Raw genomic sequence first — 12,036 nt, 5'->3', positions numbered from 1 at the left:
CAAACATTCCCCTCTATTTTCTATATTATTTTCGTTTGTTTGGGTGGTGGAGTTGGGGGGGTGGTGTGGGGCGGGCACACTCATCTTTGGTTTTGCACCCGATGGGGTTTAATTTCCTTCTTGCAGAAATATCTCCTTTAGTGGTTCTTTTACATTTTCCATCCTTTTAGCTCTGCTGTATTCTTTGTGTTTTTCTCATATATATCTTCCAAGTCACAAGTCACTGACTTTCTTTTCATAGGAATGAGTATCAAAATATTTCAAGTATCAGTAAGTAAAAAAGCCTTATTATACCATTTTTCTGCTTGATCTCATCTGAGCATATGAGAACAGTACTAAAATAAGCCAAACTTTATTATAATCTGTTGTTGAGATAAATATCTTATGATTTTGAGAAGTATATTTAATATTTACCAAAAATCTTGGTCTACTAATTACTGTTTCTTATCTGCTTTCATGATTCTAGCCCAGTTCATCTTATAGCACCTGAGGTATTCCTGTGGTTGGTATGATTTGGGCAGAATCGATCTTTAGAGGCCTGTCAGTTGAGATAGCCGGCACTGCCAACAATACTGTTGGTAGAGTATGTTGCATTTCATAAGTATATATCCTAAGTGCTCTTGAATTCACACTCAAGCAAATATCCCTTTCATCATGTAATTACATTAATTTTCAGTAATAGCTACTCTATCCTAAATACTTTTTGTGTTATTTGATAGCAATAAATTGCAGTTTGCTTCCATTTTAATTAGAAAATCTTATGTGAGCATTCTGTATTCAGTAGTACAGTTGGATGCCATGTGGCTTTTAATGTCTAAATCTGAGTGTTGATGTTTGGATGGTCTTCATGTCTGGCATAATCATTTACTCTGCTTCCAAGTGTGTTAGTGTAAAACTGAATTCACCTTTAATAATTAGTTTATTCAATTAGTATTCTCACTTATTGACTAAGTAATAAATTGTGAAGAGCAACAGTTTCGTGGTGGTTTGTGGAAGTTTGTTGTATTTTCAATTGGAGTTCACAAAGCCATGTGTTTTCATAACCAAACTGCTCTCAGAATTATGGACAATAATTTTGACTTATAGTGCCTTTCCCCATTAATCTTAGAATATATGATCATCCATTACCCTTAGTAGACAGCTTGTCTATTATTCTACATCATGATTGGGTCAGGACACCTGGATTACTAACCTCTTTTCAGAATTCCTCTGTTTTTCAGTGGTAGCTGTCTGAGCACACTATTGCTCTGATTATTAAATCTCATTGAGATAAACTTAGGGTTGTTGATGTAAATCTTTTACAGCTTTGGCCGAACTTCTTGCAAGAACTCCTCTTGGTCTTGACAGTTGAGGTCAGCTTGCTGATCTCTCTAATGGCACTTAGATTTGAATTTTGTAGACAAGTAGCAGAACTGTTTGGAACTGGTCTGTTTAATGCAAGATGGCTTTAAATGAAAACTTTTAATATGGGCCACCTTGTAAAAAGAAAGTCTTAGTCTCTAGAGATCACTCTCCTTCTTAGTTTGAACCAGTTCATATTTTTAACTCTCCATAGGGCCTGGTAATTTGAGATGAAAGAAACTAATTTGGGCTTCACATTTTCATTTCAATTTAAATTCCAAGATCTCTTGATTTTCTGGAGCCAAAATGTTTCAGCAGTTATCATGAGCAGATTATGACTGGAGGGGAAGTGTGCCACTTCTAGATCTCGACAACCCCTGCCCTCTGCCCTTCGTCCCTAGCTAACTCAAAGCATTGTTGAATAGCACTAAAATGAGTGGAGTCCAAGACTTAAGCCAGATGGTCAATGTAGGGCTTTTAAAGAAGGGAAATAGTAATCTCAGAGGAGCACTCTTATGTTAAAGAACTGAGAGAATGAAGTCTTTTCTGAAGCCAGGTGTAAATTATACCACCTTCTAGGGAAGAAAAAGCTGCTAAAAGTAACAGAAGAAAGACGTGTAGGAAATCAAAGTTCAGGAACAAACTTACAAATGTGGTTTTCCAATGCTTATTCCTCTCTTACTCCCCTCTCAAGATCCATTGTCCTGTTTTCTTCCTCCCTTTACAAAGTCCATTTGAAAGAGATTTTGATGAATAGTAGCTAAGGAACGCAGTTATAGACAGCATAAAGTAGGGCATAAGATGCCCTTTGTACAAGAATTATCTTAGACATGCTTTGAAAATCATACTTGTATTAGCCTTAATAAAATAATCAAAGATATGATTTTTTAAACCTTTGAGTTTAGTCTACTTTCAGGAAAAATAAGGTATTGGTACCAAAATAAGCAAACTTTTTTTTTCCCTTTCCTGGTTTCTGCTTATAAGATTTACAGGTATTTAAAATAAACCCATGAAAAACAGAAATAGTGTCCTGGGATTGGCTAAATAGTCAGTACAATTACCTCCAGGCTCCAAAACCCAACTGCGCTTAACTTTTAGAAATAAATTTGGCAAAGACTTCTTCCTCATTCTGTTGTATAAAGGTGTACATGAAATGATACTGACCTCTGCCAGAAACCCCAGGAACCCTATTCAGTGATGTCCTTGTAACGGTCATGAAAGAATTAAAACAACACAGATGTGGATTAATGTGAAAAAGTAGGCAAAACACTAAATTCTCATTGTGTGGTTTCAATGTAGCAGATCCTTTAAAATACTTCGGTATACCACAATAATTAAAGGGTTTAAGAATATTACGTTTAGATAGTTAGAAAATAAAAGCCTATAGTTGAATAACAGGAATGAACTATGTTTTGTTTTTCTAAATTAGAATTAATGTAGGTTGCCATGGTGCAAACAAGTTGAAATATTTAACTGTAACTGCTTTGTGCAGCCCTGGAGATCAAAAACAGCAATGTAAATGTAGCACTCAAAGAAGCATACACAGAGACATGTGTAAGGTAGGGAACGTGCATTTTCTTCAGTGCTACACAAAGAAATCCCAGTTGATTTGGGCAGTGAGAATTGTACAACTTAGCATTAATAACTCAAATTTAAAAATATTTGCCATTGTTCTGGATTATGAATCTTAGGTTCAAGAAACACTATTTTTTAATATAAATTTATTTTTTATATCAAACCAAAACAACATAAAAACATGAACATTCTTAACATACAAACATTCCGTGCATGGTGTACAATCAGTGGCTCACAATATCATCACATAGTATGATCATTTTTAGAACATTTGCATCACTCCAGAAAAAGAAATAAAAAGAAAAAAGAAAAAACTTATACATACCATACCCCTGACCCCTCCCTCTCATTGACCATTAGTATTTCCATCTACTCAATATATTTCAACCTTTGTTCTGCCTATTTTTTTTCTATACCTCTTAGATCTCTTTCATTGTTCACTAGCATTTCAATCTACTCAATTTATGTTAACATTTGTTCTCCCTATTTATTTTTTATCCATATTTTTTACTCATCTGTCAATATCATAGACAAAAGGAGCATCAGACACAAGGTATTCACAATCACACAGTCACATTGTGAAAGCTGTATATCATTATACAATCATCTTCAAGAAACATGGCTACTGGAACACAACTCTACAGTTTCAGGCACTTCCCGCTCACCTTCCTAATACACCTTAAACTAAAAAGGGGGTATCTATAAAATGCGTAACAATAACCTCCAGAATAACCTCTCGACTCTGTTTGAAATTCTCAGCCACTGACACTTTATTTTGTCTCATTTCTCTCTTCCCCCTTTTAGTTAGAAGGTTTTCTCAATCCCTTGATGCTGAGTTCCAGCTCATTCTAGGATTTCTGTCCCACGTTGCCAGGGAGGTTTACACCCCTGGGAGTCATGTCCCATGTAGAGACGGGAAGGGCAGTGAGTTTGCTTGCCATGTTGGCTGAGAGAGAATTAGGCCACATCTGAGCAACGAAAGAGGTTCTCTGGGGGTGACTCTTAGGCCTGATTTTAAGTAGGATTAGTCTGTCCTTTGCGGGTATGAGTTTCATATGAACAAACCCCAAGATTGAGGGGCTTGGTCTATCGATTTGGTTGTCTCCAATGCTTGCAAGAATATCAGGAATTCTCCAAATGGGGAAGTTGAATTTTCCCCCTAAGAAATACTATTTTTAAACACTAGTCATTTTACATAAACTTTTAAAAGACACATTTGTGGCATCAATGAATATAGCTTTATTACATTTTACCTATAAAAACTGAACTGTTTTACATACTCTTTATGGAAACAGTGCACAGTAATAAATTAAAAGATGCAACTGTTTTGGATATTTTACTGGTGGTCCTGTGTTTTCCTGCCAGCAGTGCAGCTGTTTCAGGTTTCTCAGGATAACATATAAAAAGCTGTTATGTACACTGTAAGATTATGCTTGAATAGCCAAGCCAGAGTTGGTATGACTCAACTTTCCCAGAAGTAAGTTGTACCAAAATATGATGAATCAAAACAGCTAGTTGCACAGTGGTTTGTATTACAGCTATGAAAACCAATTCTTATTTACGATCGTTGGCTGCTTAGGGTTGATAGACGTTCTACTGCGGTGCTTAAATTTTGCCATGAGTGAACAGCCATTTACGTTAAGTGTATGCATTTATTTTGAGGGTCTGAGAAAAGGAAAGAGGGTGATACATCATCTGGTGTGTGGCTAAAGATTAGACAGCTGGAAACTTGTATCAGGGATGGAACATTCTATTTCCAAGTTAGCTGTAAAAATATTACTCATTTATTATTTATGTGATAGTTATTGAGTTCCCAGGGGAGCAGAATTGGTTTTATGCTATTCCAGGTTGATTTTTGGACTTTCTGAGTTGATTTAACACTTACCTAATTTCTTATGCATCAGAGCCTTACAGAGCCTTAACAGTTGACATTTTATTGTGTCTTGGGAGGTAATAAGCAGATACCTTTAAGGCCATGTGGTAGGTTTGGCAAATTGCTATTTTAACCTTGTGGTATCTAAGGTTCTATGGAAGAATATGATAGTGATTGCTTAAGAACAGTAGTCTTCAAAGCGGGATGCATCCCAGGAGGATGTGTAAGATGGGGTGTAGAAAGAAAATATTAGAATTCTATTTAAATATTTTATCTCATTCTTTAAATCTTTCTATTGATATGTTATAATATACTAACCGTATTAGTATGTTATATATATAACAGTACATAGTATATTAGTACTACATGTATATAATTTATAAATAAGTATACAAATGTTGGAGATGCATGCTCACACATTTTTTACTGCTTTATGTATACTGTCAAAAAAATTTGCAGATCCCTGCTCATTAAGTATTAATTCCCTTCCTCCTCCTACTTTTCCCTTTCACTCTTGGCAAAGAATTCAGTTGACACCTTGATTTGTGGCGTTGTGAATAAATTATAGCCAATTCCAGGAGCTCAGGCTGTATCTTACTTTGGCCACTTTTTCTACTTGGCCTCTTATAATGCCATATATTTTTAAACACACAGCTTACTAAAGGTGGATACAAATGAAAAACAGAGTTGTTATTATGTACGAAATAATAAGTTGTTCATGCATCAAGAGCCTGACACACAGGAAGTTTGAATGAATGAGTAGAAAAGTTTCCAAGTTATTAAAATGTTCTGGGACCTGATTTATTCATTTGCCTTACCCATAACTCTAAGGTGGGTGAAGCTCCTTTACTTCCTGAGGCCTGAAGAAACAATGTGGTTTCTTAAACTAGGCATTAAAGCAAAGCTAGGATTATTTATTTTCTAGCAGTAGTGGTAGTCATGCTAACAGGTTGCTCCTCTTTAACTGAGATTGTCTCATTTTTTAGGCCTGTTTTGTTTACTCTTGTCAAGAAAGAAACTTTTAATTACTAAAATGACTGTGTGATTGAAGAAAAATAGTGTCTGCTGCACAGTCTTTTAAGATCAGTTCAAACAATTTCTATATTTACTACCTGTGATTATTCTGAACTGAGACTAAGTCTCAGAGATTTCTTGGAGATGTAGTTTAAGGTCTCCTTTCCTGCAAGGAAGAAGACAGTTTGGGGAGGAGGGTTGGGAGGTAGGATATTGAAGTAATTTTGAAGCAAAATAGTATGGTCTCTCCTTTTTCTAATTTTTTTAAAGGTGTTTTGGGGTTCATTTTGAAACATTCATGTAAAAAAGCATTGTAATACGGTATATATTAAGAATATACTAGGGAGGAGAGTGCCAGGTTCTCAGACAACAGTCAGCAAAACAAACTAGTCCTGAAAATTGTTAAACAGTGAATATTTTAACAGCAAGTAATATTTTTGAAACTTCCTTCAGAGCTGTGTTTTTAGACTTCAGTGTGTAATTTGCTTTACAATTCAGTAATAGTTTAGTCTCTCCGTGTATACTTGTTATGTTTTCTTTTGAAAGGTTCAAATTTATAAAGTCTGAACATTTCAATCTTAGAATTCCCCTTTCACATTTGAATCATTTTTACTATTACTTAAAAAAAAAAGTTACCAATTTATATGCGGTTTCTGTATCAATGCTATACTTTTTGTTTTGTTTTAGGTATTTAAACCATGTCAGAGCTGCCTCTCCACAGGACCTTGCTGGGGGATACACTTCTTCTCTTGCTTGTCACAGAGCACTACAGGATGCATTCAGTGGGCTTTTCTGGCAGCCCAGTTAACCTTTAGTTTTCAGTTTATAAGATTTGGACCTTGGAGCAGAACTAGGAGCTAGCAAAACAAACTTGTAAAATTATAGCCATAAGCAACTGCACAACAGTATTTACCACTAGCAACTGTGTTAAAGTATTTATAAAAGAAATTTTTAGAACTAAGACGAGTAATATAGTGGAGGCATATTTGTGGAAAAAATTTATTTTTTTACTTATACTTTCTTCAGAGGGATTGAAGCAGTAAGCATCATCTGATGGAAGATATGAATAATTCACCTATGTATGTTTGAGGTTGAAAGACTTGTAAAATCTTTTAAAAAATAAAGCTAGACTTTATATTAAGCTTTGTGGTTTTCTGTTACTTCGGTGTTTTACTTAACATATTTTAAAATGCCATTTTGATTACAACATTTAGTGTTAATATCCAAGCCTATTATTTCTTCCCATAAAATGTTCTTTTTTTTTCCCAATGTCTTCTTAACATTAGTCCAGACAAGTGGATACATTTCCTTCTAACAGCAGATTGTGGTAAGTAAAATGTGGCCTGGGTGATAATGTCATTCCCTCAATATTAAGGACTCAATGCCTGCTTTGAGCACTGAAAAGTGAGGCAAATCTTGATCGAGGTGTTATATTTCCCAGCTGTGAGCCACACTCAGGATAACAGAGCAGAGCATTAACCTGCTTTAATGACATTTAAAGAAGTAAGTTAATAAAATTTAATACTTAAATGTTAAATGGCACCTTTTACCTCAAATGTGAGCTCATTTTATGACGAAACCTTGGAGTCTAGAAAAGGTACTTTTTAAGTGAAATTTCCCTATGCGTAAATTGTAGACTCTGATGTAGTTTTCTGTTGAAACTTCAAAGGCTTTTGTTATATACAGGGTTTTGCTTAAATAGTTTGACGTAGATTGGATGGATATTTGCAGCTTCTCAATCCTGCATGAGTCTGTCAGATAGACCACTGGCATAGGACATCGTTTCTCACGGGAATTAGGGATTTCTTTTCAGATCTCCTTTACAGCAGGTGTGTGTTTTATGGTTGGCATGTTATGTGAAACCCAATTTGTGTTTCCATTAGGATGGGAATATGAATGTACAACAACTCCATCTTGTTTTACTAAGCTGGTATTATTTTCAGGAGTGCATCTTCATTTTTATAATACTTGTATCTTTTGATAAATGAGAAAACCAAGGTATTATATAAATTGAACAGGTCAGTATTATCACAAGTTATAAAAAGCCAGGATTAGAAGATACGTTTTTCATCTAAGTTCACTTCCATATACACTGAACCAGACTGCACCCATTCTTTATATCCATTAAGTATTCTTCAATTGAGGTTATTATTTCAAGTCCATCTGTAAATCTGTTCAGTGAGTAGTGAGAGCACTGGACCTATGGTTTAAGACTTTGCTGCATTCTACTGCCAAAATAAGGTATCCAGTTTTAAAAAAGAAACACGATTACTTTTTTTTCTGTACCTTGTGTACTGTATTTAATGAAATGAACTAATTAATAGAACATTTTAAAGGTTTTCAAGCCTTGTTTTCCACCTTATTACTGTGGAGATTACATACACTTAATTTGGTGAATAAATTAAAATTCCAAAATCTTTGTATGTTTGCAAATATTTTGTAGTTATTATTGCTATACTTTCTTTACTAGGCCAAATTTAGAAGTTATGCATGGTTTCTGTTAGATCAGATGGAATGACAGACAACCTAGTGACAATTCACTGAATTTTAGAGAATTCACTAAATAACATAAATAATCTAAATTGCTGCAGTTATCTCCTACTTTCCCAGTAACTTTTTCTGGGAGGCAAAAGGCTCTACAAGTCTTTCATCTACATTAATTAATGTAGTTTTCCAAGGGTTTTAACATTTTAAACACTAGCACAGAAATAACAAGTAACAACTACCGGGCTCGAAGTATGTGCCAAGACTGTGTTTCATATCTAATCCTTAAAACAGTATTGCTATTGTTTTCTGCATTTTAAAAAAGAGGGAAGCTGAGACACAGAGGTTAAATAACTCGCCAAAGGCCAACACACTTGAAAGCAGCAGAGCTGGGATTTGAAACCCAAGTGGTCAGATCCCAGAATCTATACTCAAGAGATAACTGTCAAGCTTACAAACAACAGCTGTGCTAACACCAGGTCTAGGCAGTCAGACTTCATGAGACTTCCATGAAGTTTTACAGATCAAGTACCTAGTTCTCTCCTATGGGATATAAATGACATCAACTAAATGACTTGTTGATATCCTTGAGAGAAATTCATTTATTTAGAAAATGATGCTACTACTAATTATAGTCCCTTTTAAGCAGATATTAATGGTACTGAATATATTTGCTTAGTGAAGATGCAAATTAGTATTCCTTAATTTGATTCAGTAAATATTTCAACTAAGCTTTTAGAAGCTATCTTTACGATTCGGATTATCATTTCAAAATCCAATTAAGTAACAGAAAATTTGTCAAAAGTTAAAAAAAATATTTTAAATTGCATGAATTTTCCAGCTGTCATTTTCTATTGGATTCATCAAGAGTTCTTTTACCAGGTATAACATCTGTAAGTTAAGTGGCCCTAGATTTAAATAATGGTAAAATCACTGGTTCACTTATCCATTCAGAAGGAAAAAAGGGGGAAAGGATTAAAATGTTGACTGAAAGCATTAAAGGACATTGTGTTTTCTTTACAATTATATATTGCATATTTCATCTAATTAAGTGGTGACTAAATGGAGACAAGAGTCTGTATTTTACCCACAATTAATACTCACATAACCTAGTACATCACTGAACAGCATCATGAAAACAATTCCTCTTCCTACTTGGAAATTCTCTTTGCCTAGATTAGGGGAAGGTAAACTCATGACCCCTGGCCAAATCCAGCTTGCTGCCTGTTTTTTTGTGCCCCAGGAACTAAGATTTGGTTTCTCTATTTTTAAACTGTCGATAAAAGTCAAAATAATACATCATGACATGTGGAAAGATATGAAATTAAAATTTCAGTGTCCATGAAGCTTTATTGGAACATACAAACTACACTCATTTATGTACTGTCCGGCTGCTTTTGCATTATTCAGGCAAAGTTAAAAAATTGCAGTAGAGACTTTCAAGTTTACAAAGCCTAAAAGTAAAATACTATTTATCTGGCCCTTTTCAGAAAAAAGGTTGCCTGTCTTTGACTGAATTAGCCCCAAGGCCTTGCCGATGATATGGTAGTTTGAGTTTTTTAAAAAATTGAATTTAAATGCCTTGAGGTAGGGACTGAGAGCTCTAATTCAATACTTCCCTAAACTTACAACCATTTATTCCCTTCATCCATTCACATTACTTGCTTGGCTTCTGAAGGCCTACTTTTTCTGTAGTGTCAGGAAGTAAATATGTTAAGACTTTACGAGTCAAGTGGCAAAATTAGGGATATTAAAATTATGATATTATGTAGGTACTTAAATAATAGAAAACAAATTGCCACAATTTTTGATTGATGAGATATAATAATTGAGTATTTTTTTCTTCTTTTGGAGAATAATGTTTGCCTTGATTGGGGTTCTAAATTAGCGTTCCCTATCATCAAAATCAATTGCAAATGGCATCTTTTTTTTTTCTTTAACTTTTTTATTAATTAAAAAAATTAGCAAACAAAATATTGAGATCATTCCATTCTACATATACAATCAGTAATTCTTAATATCATCACATACGTGCATATTCATCATTTCTTTGAACATTTGCATCGATTTAGAAAAAGAAATAAAGACAACAGAAAAAGAAATAAAACAATAACAGAGAAAAAAAAAGATTATAGATATGATACCCCTTACCCCTCGCTTTCATTTACCACTAGCATTTCAAACTAAATTTATTTTAACATTTGTTCCCCCTATTATTTATTTTTATTCCATATGTTCTACTCTTCTGTTGATATAGTAGCTAAAAGGAGCATCAGACGCAAGGTTTTCACATTCACAGAGTCTCATTGTGAAAGCTATATCATTGTTTAATCATCATCAAGAAACATGGCTACTGGAACACAGCTCTACATTTTCAGGCAGTTCCCTCCAGCTTCTCCGCTACATCTTGAACAACAGGGTGATATCCACTTAATGAATAAGAATAACCTCCAGGATAACCTCTTGACTCTGTTTAGAATCTCTCAGCCATTGACACTTAGTCTCATTTCACTCTTCCCCCTTTGGTCAAGAAGGTTCTCTCAATCCCTTGATGTTAATTCTCAGCTCATTCTAGGGTTTTTCTCAGTCCCTTGATGCTGAGTCTCAGCTCATTCCAGGATCTCTGTCCCACGTTGCCAGGAAGGTCCACACCCCTGGGAGTCATGTCCCACGTAGAGAGGGGTAGGGTGGTGAGACTGCTCGCCATGTTGGCTGGAGAGAGAGTCCACATCTGAGCAACAAAAGAGGCTCTCTTGGGGGTGACTCTTAGGCCTAAATTTTAAGTAGGCTTGACCTATCCTTTGTGGGGTTAAGTTTCATATGAACAAACCCCAAGACTGGGGGCTCAGCCTATAGCTTTGGTTGTCCACACTTCTTGTGAGAATATCAAGAATTCAACTTGGGGAAGTTGAATTTCTCCCCACTCTCACCATTCCCCCAAGGGGGCTTGCAAATACTTTTCCAGTCACTGATCAAATCACTCTGGGATTCATCGGGGCATCACTCTGGACAAACCAACAAAATCTCATGTCCTACCTGAGATTCCAAGTACTTAGGATGTTCACTCAAACTATCTACATGAGTTATATTAGGAAATGCTCTAGTCAAAATATAAATTTTGTAACAAACATTTTTTGCTTTAGTCTCACATATAAGGTGACATTTTAAAGTATTAATTATCATCTATTTTCAGCACCCTGCAATAATGAAATTCCTTTGTTCTTCCTCATGCAAAACATTTTTAAAATTTGTACCTTGCACATTTCACTATTATTATACACTCTAGGCATTCCTAGATTATACCATCTCGATCTTTACCATCTATCTTTCTTTCTGATTTCATTTATGTCCCCAGCCCTCCTCTCTCTATCATTCTCACATGCAGCTTCATTCAGTGTTTTAACATAATTACATTACAGTTAGGTAGTATTGTGCTGTCCATTTCTGAGTTTTTATATTCAGTCCTGTTCCACAGTCTGTATCCCTTCAGCTCCAATTACCCAATATCTCACCCTATTTCTATCTCCTGATGGTCTCTGTTACCAAGGAAATATTCCAAGTTTATTCACTAATGTCAGTTCATATCAGTGAGACCATACAGTATTTGTCCTTTTGTTTCTGGCTAATCACACTCAGCATAATGTCCTTAAGGTCCATTCATGTTGTTACATACTTCATAACTTTATTCTGTCTTACAACTGCATAATATTCCATTTTATGTAAATGTCACAGTTTGTTTAGCCAACTGT

The 12,036-nt window shown here is 35.0% G+C and overlaps 1 protein-coding gene across 1 annotated transcript in view; it reads left to right on the top strand.

Annotated features, from left to right (window-relative positions):
• Positions 1 to 6,944, top strand: part of MNAT1 (MNAT1 component of CDK activating kinase) — a 340,377-nt gene extending 333,433 nt beyond the window's left edge. Inside the window, exon 8 of the mRNA XM_077122460.1 lies at positions 6,491 to 6,944. Coding sequence (XP_076978575.1) covers positions 6,491 to 6,611 — 121 coding nt within the window. The 3' untranslated portion in view covers positions 6,612 to 6,944. The remainder of the gene's footprint in view (positions 1 to 6,490) is intronic.
• Positions 6,945 to 12,036: the final 5,092 nt, after the last annotated feature.

This window comes from Tamandua tetradactyla, chromosome 12 (assembly GCF_023851605.1).
Source record: "Tamandua tetradactyla isolate mTamTet1 chromosome 12, mTamTet1.pri, whole genome shotgun sequence".
Classification (NCBI taxonomy): Eukaryota; Metazoa; Chordata; class Mammalia; order Pilosa; family Myrmecophagidae; genus Tamandua; species Tamandua tetradactyla.
This window is presented reverse-complemented; position numbering and strand designations above follow the sequence as displayed.